General features: G+C 36.9%; 2 protein-coding genes, 1 non-coding gene and 1 pseudogene across 3 annotated transcripts; 2 read left to right on the top strand and 2 right to left on the bottom strand.

Annotated features, from left to right (window-relative positions):
* Positions 1 to 3,550, top strand: LOC136417201 (solute carrier organic anion transporter family member 2A1-like). The gene is made up of 8 exons (XM_066402772.1): positions 1 to 313; positions 366 to 560; positions 616 to 810; positions 1,333 to 1,431; positions 1,487 to 1,645; positions 1,895 to 2,409; positions 2,459 to 2,729; positions 2,788 to 3,550. Exons 1-8 carry the CDS (start codon positions 40 to 42, stop codon positions 3,477 to 3,479), a joined length of 2,400 nt encoding a protein of 799 aa, XP_066258869.1. The 5' UTR covers positions 1 to 39; the 3' UTR covers positions 3,480 to 3,550.
* A 49-nt stretch (positions 3,551 to 3,599) lies between these two features.
* On the bottom strand, positions 3,600 to 7,381 carry LOC136417202 (solute carrier organic anion transporter family member 74D-like). Its single transcript, XM_066402773.1, has 7 exons — positions 6,785 to 7,381; positions 6,307 to 6,735; positions 5,847 to 6,149; positions 5,437 to 5,797; positions 4,049 to 4,387; positions 3,886 to 3,989; positions 3,600 to 3,833 (listed from the first exon to the last, which is right to left on the bottom strand). Exons 1-7 carry the CDS (start codon positions 7,074 to 7,076, stop codon positions 3,616 to 3,618), a joined length of 2,046 nt encoding a protein of 681 aa, XP_066258870.1. The 5' UTR covers positions 7,077 to 7,381; the 3' UTR covers positions 3,600 to 3,615.
* Positions 7,382 to 13,344: 5,963 nt separating this feature from the next.
* Positions 13,345 to 13,452, top strand: LOC136417343 (U6 spliceosomal RNA). The gene has a single exon (XR_010752803.1). It is a non-coding gene; the product is annotated as a U6 spliceosomal RNA (small nuclear RNA).
* On the bottom strand, positions 13,436 to 13,532 carry LOC136417345 (U6 spliceosomal RNA; annotated as a pseudogene).
* Positions 13,533 to 17,488: the final 3,956 nt, after the last annotated feature.

Below are 17,488 nucleotides of genomic sequence, written 5' to 3' on the forward strand. Positions count from 1 at the left end.
TAATAGTTTCATGATGACCTAGTGCGTTAAAATGAAAAAATGGTTCACCCAACAGATCTTTTAAGAACAGATTCCACAGGTGATGAGGGAAGCTTTGTAGCCCCTTTAGGTGACTACAAAAATGATATCGATTGTGGCTGCAGTGCCCTGCCATGTTTGGCTCAAAAGCTTAACTTGGAGAAGTACGCTAAACCAAGGTGTTTTTTGGGAGTGCTCACTGTTGCAGGACTTTTAAGCGGGATTGTTGTTAAATACTTCAGGGGAACTTCCCAGATATGGAGCAAACATTATGATATATCCCAGGATACAGTGGGTAAGTCGCTAGTTAATATGACTCGCTGATGAATTTATTGGTCAATTTGTAGATTGGCTAATCTATACTAATGAAATATTTGTCGGATTGTTTGCCCTCTTTCTGGCATATTGGGGGAATCGCATGCATAGGCCCAATTGGCTTGGAGCGTTAACAATATACCTTGGAATTTCCTGTATTATTTTAGCAATCCCGGAGATTTACCAGCCTTTCAGGCAAGAAGAAACTGACTTAGATACAGTAAATGGTAGTATGATTTTTAGGAATATAAAGAGTGGTGACTTTGCATATATGTGTTTCAGGGCCAGTATTATGCCAAATCGAAAAAAATGCACAATTAACGGACCTTTCAGTCAATATCAACAACCAAGTAATAGCTTTTGGAATTATCATTCTGTATCAGGTGGTTTATGCTCTCTATACCGTATCCTTTATTGCTCATGGGGTAACTTACATTGATGATAATACATCTTCAAATCAAAGTCCTATTTTTATTGGTACGTATTAGGAAAAAAAGAATAAGGAATTATTGTTGAAAATAATTGTACAATGAGCACTTATATTGAAGAACCTCCGTATAAAGTGAACATTTCCGTTTTTAAAACAGATTTAAAAAATACTATGAGGATTTTGGGGAAAACAATGAAAAGCTTTGAATGTCTTGTCCTATTGAACTTTTATAGCTTCATATTTTGAAGTTGAAATTTCCAAATATACTTTCCATATTCCAAAATGGTCCGTTCGGATAGACTTTCTAAATTTTCAAATTCATAAGAAATTAATTTTTCCAGTATAACTATTGTAATATTGAAACGGTGAGATCTATGAAGCTGCTTAAATAAGAAAAAAATCTCACAGTTATAGTGAAATTTGAGACACACTGTAGAGCTACGTAAGATTATTTATTTGATGAATTTTTACCATAAAAAGTGGTGGTGTATTTAAAAAATAATCTTGACGAACAAAAAATAATATAAACAAATCAAATCTCGCTATAAACAAGTCCCTTTTGTCTGTAGCTCTAATCTTTGCCTCACAGAGAATGGGAAAGCAGTCTGGTATCTACAGCGCCTGGATGCCCTACATATATTCCAGGGAAAATATATTTGTATCCGTAGGTAACAGTCCTTTAGAAACAAATTAGACATTAAAACTAATCATTTTGTTCTTCAGTTTGGCTGCTAGTTGCTTCCCTTCTAATCATAGCAGGTACATTGATAGCCATGTTCCCTAAGGTGATGCCCAACACTCTTCTAAGGAAATCGGTTAATAGTTTATTGAGTATTGCAGCAGGAAATATTGTTAGTCCTGAGTTCAAATCTCACACTGATGGTAAGAATACAAGAGTGTCTCAATAAAAGTGGTAGAAATTTTGCCGCTTTCAAACCTCTGAAACGAGTTGTTAAAAGATTATATCCATGGGAGGGAGAAAATCTTAAACCCTTGAAAATTAGACACTTCTGAAGATTGATGAACATTTTTCAAAACCAAGTTTCTCCGACTTTAGCCTTAAAATCTTTTCAAAATTTTTAAAATATTAACTTTAGGGTTTGAAATAATTCAATTTCAAATATATTTTAGGCTTCTTCAAAAGTTTGTGGCGCCTCCTCAAAAACAAAATCGTTCTCCTCAATATAACGGCGATGATGTTCATGCAAGCAGCCATAGTAAATTTCAACATCAAAGAAAAGGATTTCAATCAGGTGAAATACCACGTCTCCAAATACAATGACGCTTCAGGTTACAGTGATCCTGCTTTGATACAAATCAGCACCAACTTGCTGAAGCAACCCTTGATCGCTGTGTCTTATGTAGCTGCTGGGCTAGTAATTGCCAAGTTAAAGCCCAAGCCCAAATACTTAATTTACTGGAATATTAAATCGTTCGTAGCAGTTTTAATTACTTTTGCTGCCACTCGGTTTTTTACCTGCGCTGGTCAGTTGAAGAACGAGTTTGGAGGGAGACTCAGTTTGCCCTACTGCAGCTGGAATTGTGGATGTTTCCTTGATGGTCCGTTTCACCCTATTTGTCTTAATGGGGAGACTCATTTCTCCCCTTGCTGGGCAGGGTGCACCTCGTATGATGCTTCGATAAATGTAAATTTTTGTGTTAGTTTTAAATTTTGACTTAGACATTGTTTTTAAGATATACGAAAACTGTACTTGTGGTTTAAATGGAATTACAACAGCCTCAGATGGGTCGTGTGATGCAGACAACTGCTCGACATTTTGGACTTTAGCTCAAGCACATGCAGTAGTTTCATCGGCCCTACTGGGGACTACATATATTACCTCTTTAATCATAAACCTTAGGGCAGTAGACAGCAAGGACAAGGCTTTAACCCTGGGACTATCTTTGACCTTATTAACCTTGATTCCTTATCTACCTATCAGAGCTATTTATGATGTTATTGCCGGTAGGTTGGTAATGGACTGTATTAAGTAACACTGTTTAAATAATTCGCAATTTTCCAGACAATTTTTGCCAAATATGGGGGAAAAAGACTTGCCAGTTCTACTCAAATAATTTTGCCATATTCATCTCAATCCTCACTCTATGCTTCAAAGTTCTGGCAATTTTGACTACTATTGCGTTACTGCCTTTCATAGGCAAAATTGAACTTTACAAAAATCACAACTCCAGAAGAGAGTCGGATTCAGGCTTGAACTTTATGAGAACTAACAACATCCGTAATATTTATAATAATGACTCCATGAACGGTCTCAACAGCAGGCGAAACGAAGAATCTGAAGCTGATGAGGAGCAAATGGCTCTAACTCTCAGCCCTACTGAAGTAATGCATCAAAGTGAGGGCAGATTGAACACTTCTGGAAGCAGATCTAGTAGGAGTGATAGGATAAATTCTTATCTTAGCGAGGGAGACTTAGTACCACCACTGCGGAATAATATGAATCTTGCCAAATCCACCTCAAGGACTTCAACCACTAATTCAGCCCTAACGAACTCCTCACTTTCAGCTATAGCAAATACAGTGGGAGACGATCATGATAGCGATTTTTCGAGTTTGCAAAGGTTGCAGGAGGTTAAGAGGTTGGAAAATAAGCTAAACAGCAGTCAAGAAATACCTTCATCCTCTGAAAGTGTAAGGCGACCAACTGGAAAAGTAAGAAGTTTGGAAAATAATATTGTGGAAACAGATTTTTGAACAGTTTTCCACACTTGAGTTTACCGAACAAATTTTCTATGGACAAATTAGTTTTTAAATTTAATAAAGTGTATATAATATATATTGTTTCGCCCGTAGTCTGTGTCTTACAAAAACACATTGTGATTAACGAAACTTAATTTATTGTTGTGGCAATGTCTTCATCGAGCTCAATTTCTTCATCAAATATTTGCAAGTTTTTCACATAATAGCACACTCCACCATCAAAAATGGTCCCAATTAAGACAAAAACTGCTGCAGTGAAGTTCACAGTGTACCTAAGTGTTTCCCCATTATATAGCCAGCAATTGCCGTTTCCACTACATGTTTTTCCCCAGACTAAACAGGCTTTGTCTAAAATTAAGAGTGATTTAGTATGGAATATTGAAACTTGCTCTGCAGGTACCCATAATGATTCCAAACAAAATTGGAGAAGGCACGAAAGCGCATAGGCTCATTAGCATTAGTCCAAATCCCATGGCCACGGACTTATCTTTTTCTTCCACACATCTAGATTTTATTGTAGATTTTAAGTATCTGCGCTGTAGAGCTGTAAGCCAAAAACTTACCTTACAGTTACTAGGAAATTTGCAGCTCTCCCTGTAGCTCCACTAAACTTCAAAATACACAAAACACACAAAAACATATAAAATTGATTCAAGCAGTTCACGGGGCAACTTCCAGCCTTCACATAGTCAATTATTTCAATTGAATCTGTTACATTCTTTGCTTGGTTTATTATGCAGGTACAGTCTCCGAAGCCCTCAGTACCATTCAAATCTAGCACTTTCTTGCACCCAGCATGGCAAGCGGACACAAAGGTGGAACTGCCATCAGCAGAACAAACTGGATTGTATTTCACGTAGTCGCAGTGGCAGTTGAAGTTGCATTTGGAAATTGGATTTAGTCTAGAAATTTGATTGTATTACCTTAGCTGGTTCACCGCTCAAAGTCGGATATACAAAGTAGCCCACACTCAATTACAACGTCCCAGCTTTTGCAGAAAGTTAGTTGGAATGAGACAAAGTGATGTCGGAAGGCTTGGACTACCTTTTAAAAGGAGGGTGCATTATACCGGGTGTAGGTGCAAAAATGGTGACCAATGAAGTGCATTTTTTTCTAAATGAAAAATATCTTTGCGAAAGACCAATGCTATTTTGTTAAATAAGCTTAATCTCTAATGTGATACTATCGGAGAAAATTGCGATTAAAGAAAAAAGATTCTGAACATATCGAGCCAGTTTCAGATTTCATGATTCACTAAATACTTATTGATTTTGGGCAATTTGGTGTTAAATAAGTTCGTTCATTGAGGGCAATATAATTAACACAAAAGGCGAAAAGCGCTAAATTAACGTAAAAAAAGTCCAAATTAGGGACGATAATTAACTATGAGAAACCAAACACTTCTGGGCTTGTATACAAATAGTGTTCTGCATTACTACAAAAGGCTTCAACTAAAAAGATTTTAATTTTTCTCTAGAAAGTTATACTTATAAAGCAAAATCTCTTTTTTATTTATAGTTGCATTAAAAGGGTAGAAATTTTTAAAAAATCTGCAAAATAAGGAAATTTTTCGATCTTAAAATGCCTGAAGTGGAACTTCAAATGTCGACCATAAACACGTTTATTCATTCTTTTGCTCTAGTATGTTGCTCTAACAACTCGAAGATGGTTAGAGATTCAAAGACGATTCAAAAGGCATCTTTGACCGAATTAGGAATGCGAAGTTCAAAAAATCCACCCCTATCTAGAAACGGCAGAACGTGCTAGAACCACTTGAAATTGGAACTACAAAATCTCAAAACATATTCTACCATCCTATACCTTTACTAATAAAGCGTTTTCGGGTCCGTACATATAGACTATATGGACTCATATTTTCCAACGTAGAATTTGCCCTTTAATTATTGTACTTTAATTTCAGAATACCCTGTATAAAACAATAAATACCTACTCTCCATTTGGCAACAAAGGTGCTCTATTGTCATTATCAGCACATCCCAAATAAGCATATGAGACAATCCCTAAAACCGATATAGCTCCTACTATAACATTCCAGGCAGCCAAGTACCGGGCTCTCGGTTTGAATTTTGAAATAATCAGCCCAGATAGCAAAATCCCTATGGCTGAGAAAACTAATCCAGCACTACCAGTTATGAGACTGGAAGCCGAGGCTGATTGCCTGTATTGAGTTTCTATGTATTTTGGCAGGAAAATCCAATAGGGCATGTAACCTAAGAAGTAGAATACCGCTGCGAAGTTGTTCAGCATTAAAGTGCGGTTTGAGGCCAGTCTTCTGAAGGTTTTAATCATATCTAAAAGCACGATGTTTTCATCGAAGGAAAAATACTTGGTGTTATCTACCTTTAAATGAAGGTAAAGGAGGTTCAGCCTCCATAGGTTTATTCGATAGCCTAGAAACCTGCCTCTTAATTTCCTTCCTTATAGCAGCCCTAGGTAAGGTTTTGGGAAACAGGGCTAGTAGAGAAGCAAACACAAAGAGAATTAGAGCTAATATGATCCACCCTAACCACCAAGCCCCTAACCATCTGGGGTCTTTGATGTCTATCGTTGGGGTTAAGGTAGGGGCTATGTATATTTTGAGGCAAACGGAGGCTAGGCCGTGTCCAATTCCTGGGCCTAACATTCTTATGAAGTAAGAGAAACCTGAAAGTAGCATGACAATTTTACTGAAAATTGCTTCGTGACAATACGGTTTGAAATATCAAATATTTAACTTGGCTTATTATCATATCGTCATAGCAAATCGTCATCTTAAAGAGATAGTAACATAAACAATCTTCAGATCGTATTACATACTTACTGAACAAAGCGGGAGTTTTGGACCTCTTAATGTTATCGTCCATGTAAGACACCCCTAATGTGTAATACAGGGACCCCCCAATTCCAGATATGAATTGAGCTGTAAACAAAATCAGCTGAGGGAAGTAGTTGCCACTTTCCCTCTCACAATGTACGTCTTTCCTCGTGTTATTGGCACATAGAAACTTCTTTTGTTGGTTTAGAATAAATTCTGTGGAGTAGTTATTGTAGGTTTGATACTCTTCGGTGAGAGATAAAGCATCTAGCCCAGCCCCATATAAAAAGTGAGGCATGGCTGTCATTATGCAAAATAGCACTACTGTGTACATTCCCAAGGCCATCCATCTAGGCCTGTGGCCCCTGCCAGTGTAATAGCTAAGTATGACTGACATTAGTAGCTGACTCAGATCATTGCCTACCGATATCACGCCTTAAAAATGGAGTTATTAGATGTTGGAATTTGAATGGTGAAAGCGTACCTGTGGTCCTACTTGGTATTTTGAATCTCTTTTCCAAGGTGGTGATAGTTCCATTGAAGTAAGCAAACGAAGCTGAAAATATGCACCCTAGAAGTCCATACAAAATGACGTAGGCCTTTTTGTTCGCAAAAGATTGCAACCAACTGCCTTTCAAACACCATAATCCACAAGAAGTCTCTTTTGCGTTTATGCTTATTTCCCTTGACACTGCCAGCCGATCACCGTTTGGTAAGAAAGCACTTGCCTCCTTTGAGAGCTTTTTTTTGTCCTCGTTTAACATGGCAATATCCATGTCATTGATGGTTTGAAACTTGGTTATTTTGATAATTGCATGTTTTAGAAATCTACTGATCTATGGGCGAAAGAGCCCAGTAGTCGCGCACTGAATTACTGTCATCATGCCAGACTAATTAGCGAATAAATAAGTGAGATAAGGAAACAATGCCGTAGAAAAAGATTAATTCTGTTTGATATAGGGTTTCGTGAACTCTAAAGACATTTTAAAATAATGTTAAAAATATAAAAATTTTTAGTTTAGCTTCGCACCATTTCGCACTCACTTCTGCTTGCTTCTGCCATGCACAGCATCGTTTCACAAATAATACCATATGCTCTATTATCCAATTGCCAAGTTTAAAATTAGACTCTATGGATTAATCTTTAGAGCAAAATTGATAAGTTGGGAACCTTAAATAAGCTTTTATTATGCGACCGTTCCAGTGGATCAATGGGCCACTTTGAAGGACTTGGCTAAATATTTGCATTTTTCAGAATTAAAGTCACTCGGAGCAAATAAATAGGGGTAGCAGTTCTTTAATCATGTGACTAGTTATAATTGCTGAATGGAAAAAAGAGGAGATAAAATTGCGTATTCTCGCATCCACACCGTTATTTTTCTCATTCATAAATTTCCCCTAAAGACCCCATATTCTTTATGCACAATCTTATTTCCCCAATAATTCAAAAACGAAACTCCGGGTTCAGATAATCTCTGGTTTCCCCAGTTTTTAAGTAAATAAACTAGCCATATATTTTATTTGATAACAGAACTGTGCGGGCTTCTGCATACGATATTAGCGGTATCGCGAAGTGGGTTGACAGAATTTTGATTTAGGAGAAAAAAGACGTGCTTAAGTTTTACCCGAACTCGGGCCCAATAACCGAGACTGCGATTTCATTAAGGTTTTTGGATTTACTACCTTTTTGAAGTATCGACTGCTTTACTCGAGATTTATAACCCTCAGGAGTAGAGCCTGTATAAGGTTAAACTTGCTGCAAATTACCCTGGTCTAATTAGTATCTGGAAGTAATGATTTTTTTTTAAACTACCATCGCTTATTATTGGTGGTATGAAAGCGGCCAAAAGAATAACATTCCAAATTTTCGACGACAAATGTTGGACATCTTATTTGGAAATCAAACAGAACAATTATTTTGTCTGAGACTAACCAAGGCGGGCTTTTAAAACGCGTGAAGAATTGCCCAACTAAAAAAAATCAATACAATTTTTGTCATGTTTATGAAAACTATACAGGGTGTCCCGAAATCAATATTTTTAAAAGCATTTATTATACACCCAAAAATAAAGCCAAAATTTCGTATAAACACATAGCTGCTTTCCAAGATGTAGAACATCAAGGCTTTACTTTTTTTTGAAACCTTTTTCATCAGCTCCCAGAGTTTATAAGATGTGCAGCTGAACGGCTATAATAATAGCTTGATATAGCTAGCTTTTTGGGGAATACATCGTTAGGTACACCCACTAGTTTCAGGATCTACAGACTGCTATTTTACCACTTTTTGTTGGGTCATTCCCACTCAAATCGTATTTCCAGTTGTCCAGGCTTTTATGCGAAGCTTCAAATTTCGAAAAAGATTCCATAGCCGTTGACTACAAAACCTCCAGCATCCATTTTCCTTTCCCGTCTAATTTTTAGGCTTCCTCATTCTTCTCCTTTAGAGTTTAACAGGCCTTAAGGTAATTTTTTCATCAAAAGTCTACTCATTCTTTCAAAACCCCCACGGCTAGAGTGCCTTAACGAAAATGTAATTTTTCATTACGTGCCGAGATCAAAATCAGAACGTGATCAGATTTTAGTCAACTTGATATAGCGTTAGTTACTCCGTTCCGTAATTAGCACCTAGTTAAGGAGATATTTCTAAAGCAGGTATTTTTTATGTATTGGAGATTCCAAATTTTAGGATGTGAAAGAATGTGTTCCGGCAGTTCAGCTGCATTATACGATTTGATTTTGTAATTAAACGTTAGGGCTGAAAGGAATTTTTACGGCTTGAGCACGTCTTAGAGGGATTTGCTCTTCGGGACAAATTCTTATATCAACACGAAAAATAAGTTATTCAAATTAAAAATGTAATTTCTCTTGCAGCAAAGTTATTACATTTTAATCCCCTGTCCTTAGATTCCGGCTTCGGTGCGGGACTGGTAAAAATACTAAGTAACCGGAACAAATCGGCTGCCGACGATGAACTTCTACCCCTACCAGTGGCGGAATCCGAAATTTTTCTTCCCTTTTAACTCCAATGTTGTGCCGGCATCATTTGCGGCGCCCACAATAATTTATACTTAATTGAGGTTTCGTAACAAGAAATTGCACTAATTTTAACAGAGTATAAGACAAGCAAACCTATTGGGTGACTAAAAAATGGGAACTAGAAGAGGCTTTATTGGTCATTTGAGCGCCTCTGCATACAAAAATTAAGAAAAACGTTCTAGCCAATTATGAGGCAGCAACTTAATGCCCTTCCCATTCGTTTCCTTCGCTCAAGATCCGAGCAAAAAATCTTTAATCCCGTTTTTAATTTCTTCCATCAGCCACTAAATAAAGAGTTCGGGAATTTTGTACACAAAGCTTTAATTACCAGTAGGCGTGATGACACCCCTCTCTAAGAGCACCAATTTAAAAGATCAGTGGTGTTTTGAGTATTCTAATAAAAAATAACCCCCCGAGGCGAGAATTTTTAATCCTTCATTACCCGTCATTCTTTGTCTAATTCAAGTTAACGTCCAAGTAAACAGTTTCTTCCTTTTGCTGATGGGTTTTTATTTGAGAAGATTTTTATCCTATTTATTTTCCAAGTCAAAGCAAAAACACTATTTCAAAGAACGTAATTGAATCCAGAAACTGATCGACCAGGCGACGTCATAGGCTAATTCAGGTCTAAGTGAGTTATATGCTATTTTGAGGGTCACGAAATGAAGAGGGTCGCTGTCTCCAAAATAAACAGGCCCTTATGCGTATGATGGATCAATTAATTTGATAAGCTTGCGGGAAAAGATAAGGTCCTCTTAACGCAATGCAATGGCTCTTAGATGGAGTCCGTGACGTCACCCTTTGACTTGGTGTCAGTAATAGCTATCCAGGCTCAGCAAATAGAAAGTCCATCTCTATATTAGTAAGCTTATAAAAGGTCCCTAAGAAATAAGTTTGCTTTATCCATGGGCCTTGTATTTAATTCCCTCTCAGCCAGTTTATCGTCGTTTACTTTTCCCTCATTTGATGCCGGTGCAGCCAATTAGTTAAGTGCGTCTCTGGATATAGAGCTTTTGATGCTCGACTCAACAAGGAATATTTTTATTCCTTTGGAGTGGAAAATTTGCCAGCCCATGTATTTGCGTCAACTAACTCTAGCAAAGTAAATATTAGGCAAAGCGGCATAGGCCGCGTATATTAGCGAAATGGGTCTATCTCTTGTTACCTTTATTCTATAAAGCGTTACGAAGGCTTTTATATACATACCCGAGTTTATGTGTACCTGCTTTAGGGATGTATTTACCAGTTTATTTAGTCTAAATTAGCGTTCTGGCCGTTAAAACTATAGAGAAATATATCCAATCACATCTTACGAGCAAATATTTGTTTGCAGAGCAACTCCAGTGTAGTCGAGCGAAGTATCTAACTCGATAACCCAATCATCTTATCTAGAGCTTCCACCTAAAGCGCGGATATTTTAATTTCCCTATTGTAGCGAAGCCGGGATCACATTAAGGGGGCGATACATGTCTTTCTGGAATTAGCCAAATGTGTTTTCGCATATTAGACATAATACCGAATTAATTCTCGCTTCCCTTGCGGCGCTGAGCATAGTAAAGGCATTAGCATGATCATGCTTTACCTGAGCTCGATGTCAATCTCAACGTCTTAACTTAACCCAGAAAGCGTCACAACTCGGCTGTGCTTTCGTCTCCGCAAGAGGATTATCAACTTCAGGTTGAATGAAATAATAATCGGGAGGAGATTAGGAATTTTAAGACTTGGGAGAATCTCCAGGAACATGAGGGAGCTATAATAAGGATTGCGTCGCGTGAAATTACGTTCACCATTTTGACCACAAAAATTGCTCCGAAACGGAAGTACTTTTTGATTTTCACAACGTGATGCTTTAATTAGAATTTTTCAAACTCGTTTTCATTCAGAAAATGGAGGACGTTTCATTTGCCTGCATTTTTTGCGAGAACGCTAGAGAATTCTCGGATTGTCTTCCGTATTCAAAAGATAACTTATATTTACACTTTATGTCCCATTATTGAATGATGATTTACCAATAGTAGTAAAAGTTCTTGAATTAGCCTGGCAGATGAGAAAAACTTCAAATGAAACGTTCATAAAGTCAGGAACTCTCCATGAAATCCCTAACATAAGATACCGCAAAAGAATGCAATCAAATCAAACTTTCTTGGCGAATAAAATTCCAGAATTAAACTGCCTTTTCAAAAGTCACAGCGAATCAGAAATTTCTCCAGGAATACGTTTGAAATCAAAGTAAGGATTTTGGGGCATATTTTTTCAGAGTTAAAACTCCTTCAAGGAAAACCTCTGACGCTTCTGAATGAATTCTTCTTCAGGAACTCGTTTCAAGTAAGAGTTCTGGAGGCCTCTAAAGGATTTGCGATGTTTTTCGATCAATTCAGGTTACCTCGGCTTTGTCCTAAACTATTCATTTGCAAAGATTTCAGTCCGAGTCATTCGATACCTACCAAGCTGAACAGGGAAAATCTAGCTTAATCCAAATTAACTTGCACATAAAATTGATTAAACCACTTAGTTCATGCAATTCCTATTATTCATAAAGGAGACGCACTTTACGGGACCATATCTATTAGGACTTCAAAGAAATTTTAGAAATCTTGGCAGGAGCTTAAGAGCTTTACAATCGAGTATCAAATTCTGAGGTAACATGTGAGTTTGCGAGTGACATGAATGAACATAGTAGAACATGTATGAACGATGGAGAACTCTTAGGACAAAAGATTTGTGATGGTGCTGGCATATGTAAGTACTAAGTAGATATCTCATGCTAAATAGTGTTTATTATTGCGAATTAAGCTTCATGGCGCAGTTTTAATTTCAGTCCACCATAAACGAAGGTATTGTAACGTATAAGGAATATACTAAAATTGGCTTAATCAGAGACCTTACAGATGCGGGCTCGCAGTAATTTCGATTTTCCGATTAGTGTGGATTAAGACTTCTTAGAAAATTAGTAGGTCTTGACTTCCCAATGGCATTAAAATTAATACGTTTCACACACTTTTTGTTAATATCCTAATAACATAAGGACGATTGTGTTTTTGCCTAAACCCCGTCCAATACATAAGAAAATTTATCAGTGACATACATATGGGGTTCACTTAGCGTTATGGACTTACTCTCACATTTAAAATGAATATATTACCTAGAACTACTCCCTTGGGATGGGTAGTTTCGGGCTGCGCTATACAAAACGTCTTAAACAAGCGAACGGGAGTAATATTATTTCAAAACTACAAATCAAATCAATCCCACAAAATCTTCCACAACGCTCTAAAAGGAAGTACACAATTTCAATGTTTAAAATATGGCTTATGAATGTATGAAAGTAGAGATCCCATTCTGGGTTGATTTACTTCAGTTCGTTCTTTCAATTGCACGAATCGAAACGCTACTTTAACATAGGCAGGGTTTGGGAATATGAAAGATATAATATATTTCTTAATGGAAAACGTTGTTTAGACTCGAAATAAAAACTGATATTGATCTCCTTTCACAGGCGTCTTTACGATTCGTATGTTTCTTCTTTTTACTTATTTCAATTCGTATATACATGGAATCTGATGCTTTCTGCCTGATTATTTAATGTTCGTTAGAAGTAACGGAAAGATGGAGAATATCATCATTAAATCTAAACATCATTTGCAAGAAGGTACTGAACAAGATGTTTCAAAGTTGCCCAAAAACGATCTCGTATTTCAGGGCCTGGTGATGAAAGCTGTAACTAATGAAGGACTTATCCTCGTCGCGAAGATGAATTTTATTCGGATCCACAGTACATAAGGGACACTTTTAGTTTTAGAGATTTTTGAAAAATTCAAAAACAGGGCTCTTTCTTATTAAATTTAAAAACTACCTAGATGAGGAAAAATTGAATTTTCTCAAAAAATTTTCCCAAAAATTTTTCACGAAATAAAGTGTCTTACGGGACCGTGGAGTGAAAAAGGGTGCTGGGTGGTTTAGGTGATAAAACGTGATTTATGTGTATATTTGCTTCAGTTAGGTTAGGTTGTACTCGCTTCGACGGTACATATACTAAAATTGGAAGAATACGGAAAAGATTAGCATGGCCCTTACGCAAGGATTACCACAAACAGTATTACCATCTAACTTAACTTTCACGATTTTATGTGTCATCCTTGCGCAGGGGCCATGCAAATCTTTGTATCGTTAAAAATTTTCAAAATCACGTTTTGGTTACCCTACCTACCTTACTTTACCCCACCCAACATCCCTTTTCACTCCACGGTCCCGTAAGACACTTTATTTCGTGGAAAATTTTTGGGAAAGTTTTTTGAGAAAATTCTATTTTTCTTCATCTAGGTAGTTTCTAAATTTAATAAGAAAGAACCCTGTTTATGAATTTTTTTTAAATCTCTAAAACTAAAAGTCAATTATGTATTGTAGACTCTTTTATTCTTTTGATAGTAATGTAACGGTGGCAACCTGAACTAACCTGAACTAACTTGAACTCGAAAAACCAACAACAATTGGACACCTCCCTCTTACTGAAATGTATTTCATTATATAATTCATTATATAATTTCAGGTTGCAACCCTACATAGAAGTGCCAAACCACCATGTTCCATTAATATTTCAGGACACATATTAGTTCACTTAGTATATACCACGCAAGTGACATCACTTCTTCATTGGAGTAGATTTAGCCGAGAACAATTATACAAAATAATAAATATTTATCATGTCCTTTATCCTCTTAGTTCTGTCCCGATTCCTCTTCCTGTTGCTTTTCCTCCTCATTACGTATAATCCCGGTCGTATAGCTTTTTGATATTTGTGAGATTCACGAAACGTCCAAAATGAAAGAGGTCTTTCTTTGCCGAGAGGTTTTTATAGCTCAAGATTTGTGGACTGGATATAAGCGAGCGTGACGGAACGAAGTCTAATTTGCTAAATTTTTCCAGAGGCGTATTACGGTTTTGCTGAAGAACTGAAATGCATTTTGCAACAATAAGTAAAATTTGAATAATAATAGGCGATATTAAACGATGTAAGCTGCAAGTGCCGCGTGTGGACTCAAAGGGCCTTTTATTCAAACGCTCCCTTTAAATTTCGCGGCAATTATTCTAACTACCTTTTAGATGGCGATTCTTTCCAGGCCAAGAAGCCAGTAATTCCTGGAGACTTTGCCAGCAAAATAGAATAAAACACAAAAGATTGGCTTTGCCCTGTCCGACCGCAAAATAAGTATCTTGATGAGGATAAACGATAAAGGCCCTTCCCAGGTGCCGATTTGGCTCCGTGCTCCGTTTTGCATAACAATTGCCACTTAAGCAGACTCTATCATCGCTTTTTCTTTTTTACTTTATTAACGGGGTATATTAGAAAGCACTCATAATGGAAACGACATTTTAATGGTTCCAGTCAAAGCTTTAATCTCGCGATGGTCTTCATAATATAAATGAATCTGTAGACCGCTTTCTTTTGTCGGGCCTTCGTTTAAAATTTTCTATGCTTTTCATTTTTATTTTTCCCAAAATCAGTTCACATGACTACGTTCATAATATTAAGATCATCATTTATTATAATGGAAAGCTCATATGATTCATAAGAAGTGTGAGTTTAATAAAGAAAATGAAAAAACGAAAAGTTTACAGAGTTTACACAGTTTAATCGACTTTGTAGCTCTTACGATTTCCAAGATTCCGATGGTGACTCTCGACTTTTGGAACTCCAAGTGGTCCAAGTTAAAGAACCTCCATTGGAATCTGGGAATCTATAAAAGATACAAAGTCGGTTGAAACGTTGTGCAATTAGACACCGAGCAAAATGCAATTTTGGGTATTAGAAAATTCCGAGTGGTTTCTGAGATACTCAAAAAACCGAAAATTTGCAAATCAGTTCTTCAAAACTAATTACCGGTCTATACCCAATTTATTCCGTAATTTAGGCATTCACCGAATAAAATTAATCTTTTGACGTTAATAAAAGAAAAGAGAAAAGGTCAGAAACATCTTGTTTGATGGTGGAGAGAAAACAAAGGGATGGAGACCATTTAAAATTGGAAAAATAAGAATAGAGAATGGAAAAATCAATTCGTAAAATTTGGTGATGCATTCAGTTTTTCTAATTTCCAAGCGGTATTTCGTTTCAGCATCTTTACCCCTCCTTAACCAACGTTGCACTTCTTGCGGTTTCCTAGATCCAATTGCCTCAAAAAGCGGGAAAAGCAGATAAAAATTAAACATCGGCAATGCCGCTTTTGTAAGTTTACCAGGGCTAGGTAATAGGGAGGCAATCCACCATACACCCCTGCACAATACATTACACATGTTGTTTGTCGTCCTAGAACTTAATTCCTGTTTTGAAATCAGGACACTCTCAGTTACCAGATTAAAGTCATTTCGGTTTAGTCTAGTTATTGTTGGTTGTTAAGGGTTTCAGCTACTGAATTTATGTGCAATTGCAACTCAGATTATCCAGTAAAATATTATACAAAACACACTCACTTTTGGACGCAATGATTGAGAAGCAAAAACGTCAGAGACTTTTTTGAAACAAGAAGGAAAGTATGAGCTATAGAACAGATAAGAGTTGAAATAGGAACGGAAACTAGTACTTTTAGGTAGAAGGATGACGGTGCCAGGCAGATAGAACATAATTTTTAAGGAGCAAGCCATCTGATGATTCCCAAAATAATTTATTCTGTAAGTATAAGTACATGCTTGCTACTGAACACATTGAAAGCGATAAGGTATTCGAAAATGAGAAAAACGAAATGAACTGAAAAAAGTTTTGTTAATATCGGCATAATCTATAAAACGTATTGAACTCACAACCATTGTCGTCAGCAAAAAAGCGGCCGATCGAGGATAAGTGGATATAATTTACACACTTTAGATAATATAGTTCAGATTAATGATTACCCACCGAAATCTTTCGTTGAAAACTTCTCACTAATACTTTTCAGATAAGTGCTTGAATCAACAAATATCCGTAATTATTTGATTAAATGGCGATGTCTCGCTTTATTCTCCACCGATAAGCTACTTGAAACCGTTTTTTCGTAATTGACCTAAGGAATTTCAAAGGTATAAGCTTTGATCGGTAGGCCGACACGTTAATCCTATAAGGCCCGACTTGAGAGACAATAATGAGTCCACATTTATTTCTCTACATTTATTTATTGTCAACAACGAAATTTTGTCATCCCCGAGAGTTTTAAAAGAAGCGTGGAAAAAGGGAACGTCAAAGATCAATAATCACGTACTTTCTGTTATTGAATAAACTCCAGTATTAGCATAAACGATTACATCCGAAAAGAGGGACGATGCTTTTAATAGGGTTTTTAAATCGGCACGGTTTGGTGAACTTAAAAAGACGTAAATTCGTTGTGTCGGGATTTGGCGGGGCCTTAGGTAAGATGTATTTCTTGGCTTTCAATAAAGGGTGGAATGTAAGGAATTAAAAATAAATGGAAACTTTTTCCATAAGTCCCGCTAGATTACAAATAATAAAAGCCCGGCTCGTATTGCGTTTAGAGTTTTAATGGTCTTATGCCACATCGCCCAAGAATTAGTCCCCATAGTCGAGGAAATTACAGGGGTGGCTGCTATTACTTTCCCCTCCTTTTTTAACCTTTCGCCATCAAGAAACCTCGTTCAGCTTTAAATCAAGTTCCAAGAAGGAATTCGTAGTATCATTGCGGAGCCAAACCTTGATATTTTTCAAACCTTTTACTAGTTACCACCTCAAATTATAATTCGGCCTTATTCACCCTGTAGGAAAGAATCACGAGAGAAAGATATTTATTCGTTTTTCCAAACAACCCCGTCCGAGACAATACGGAGCTAAGAACGGTCGTGATTTCGCTTTAATCCTCGTATAATGGTTCTGTAATTCTTCCAGCTTGGCAATGCCGAAGCAACTCTTTCCTCAATGATCGCCACGCTTAATATATTCACAGACATCTTCCCCCAAGGATACGACGTCTTGGACCGATTACGTTTTTTCAACCCGTTTAATTCAAGGGCTATAAAATTATAAACTGGGGTTGCGTTAGTGTTTCTTCGTCTCCGTGCTCTTTCCGGGTATTAAGAGCCAAATCATGGTCAAAGGGCAGCAAATAGGTTATTACGTCCCTTTATTAAAATATATACAACGATTAGAGGCTCTTTTACGGCGTTTTTTAAG

This window comes from Euwallacea similis, chromosome 27 (assembly GCF_039881205.1).
Source record: "Euwallacea similis isolate ESF13 chromosome 27, ESF131.1, whole genome shotgun sequence".
In the NCBI taxonomy this organism is placed as follows: Eukaryota; Metazoa; Arthropoda; class Insecta; order Coleoptera; family Curculionidae; genus Euwallacea; species Euwallacea similis.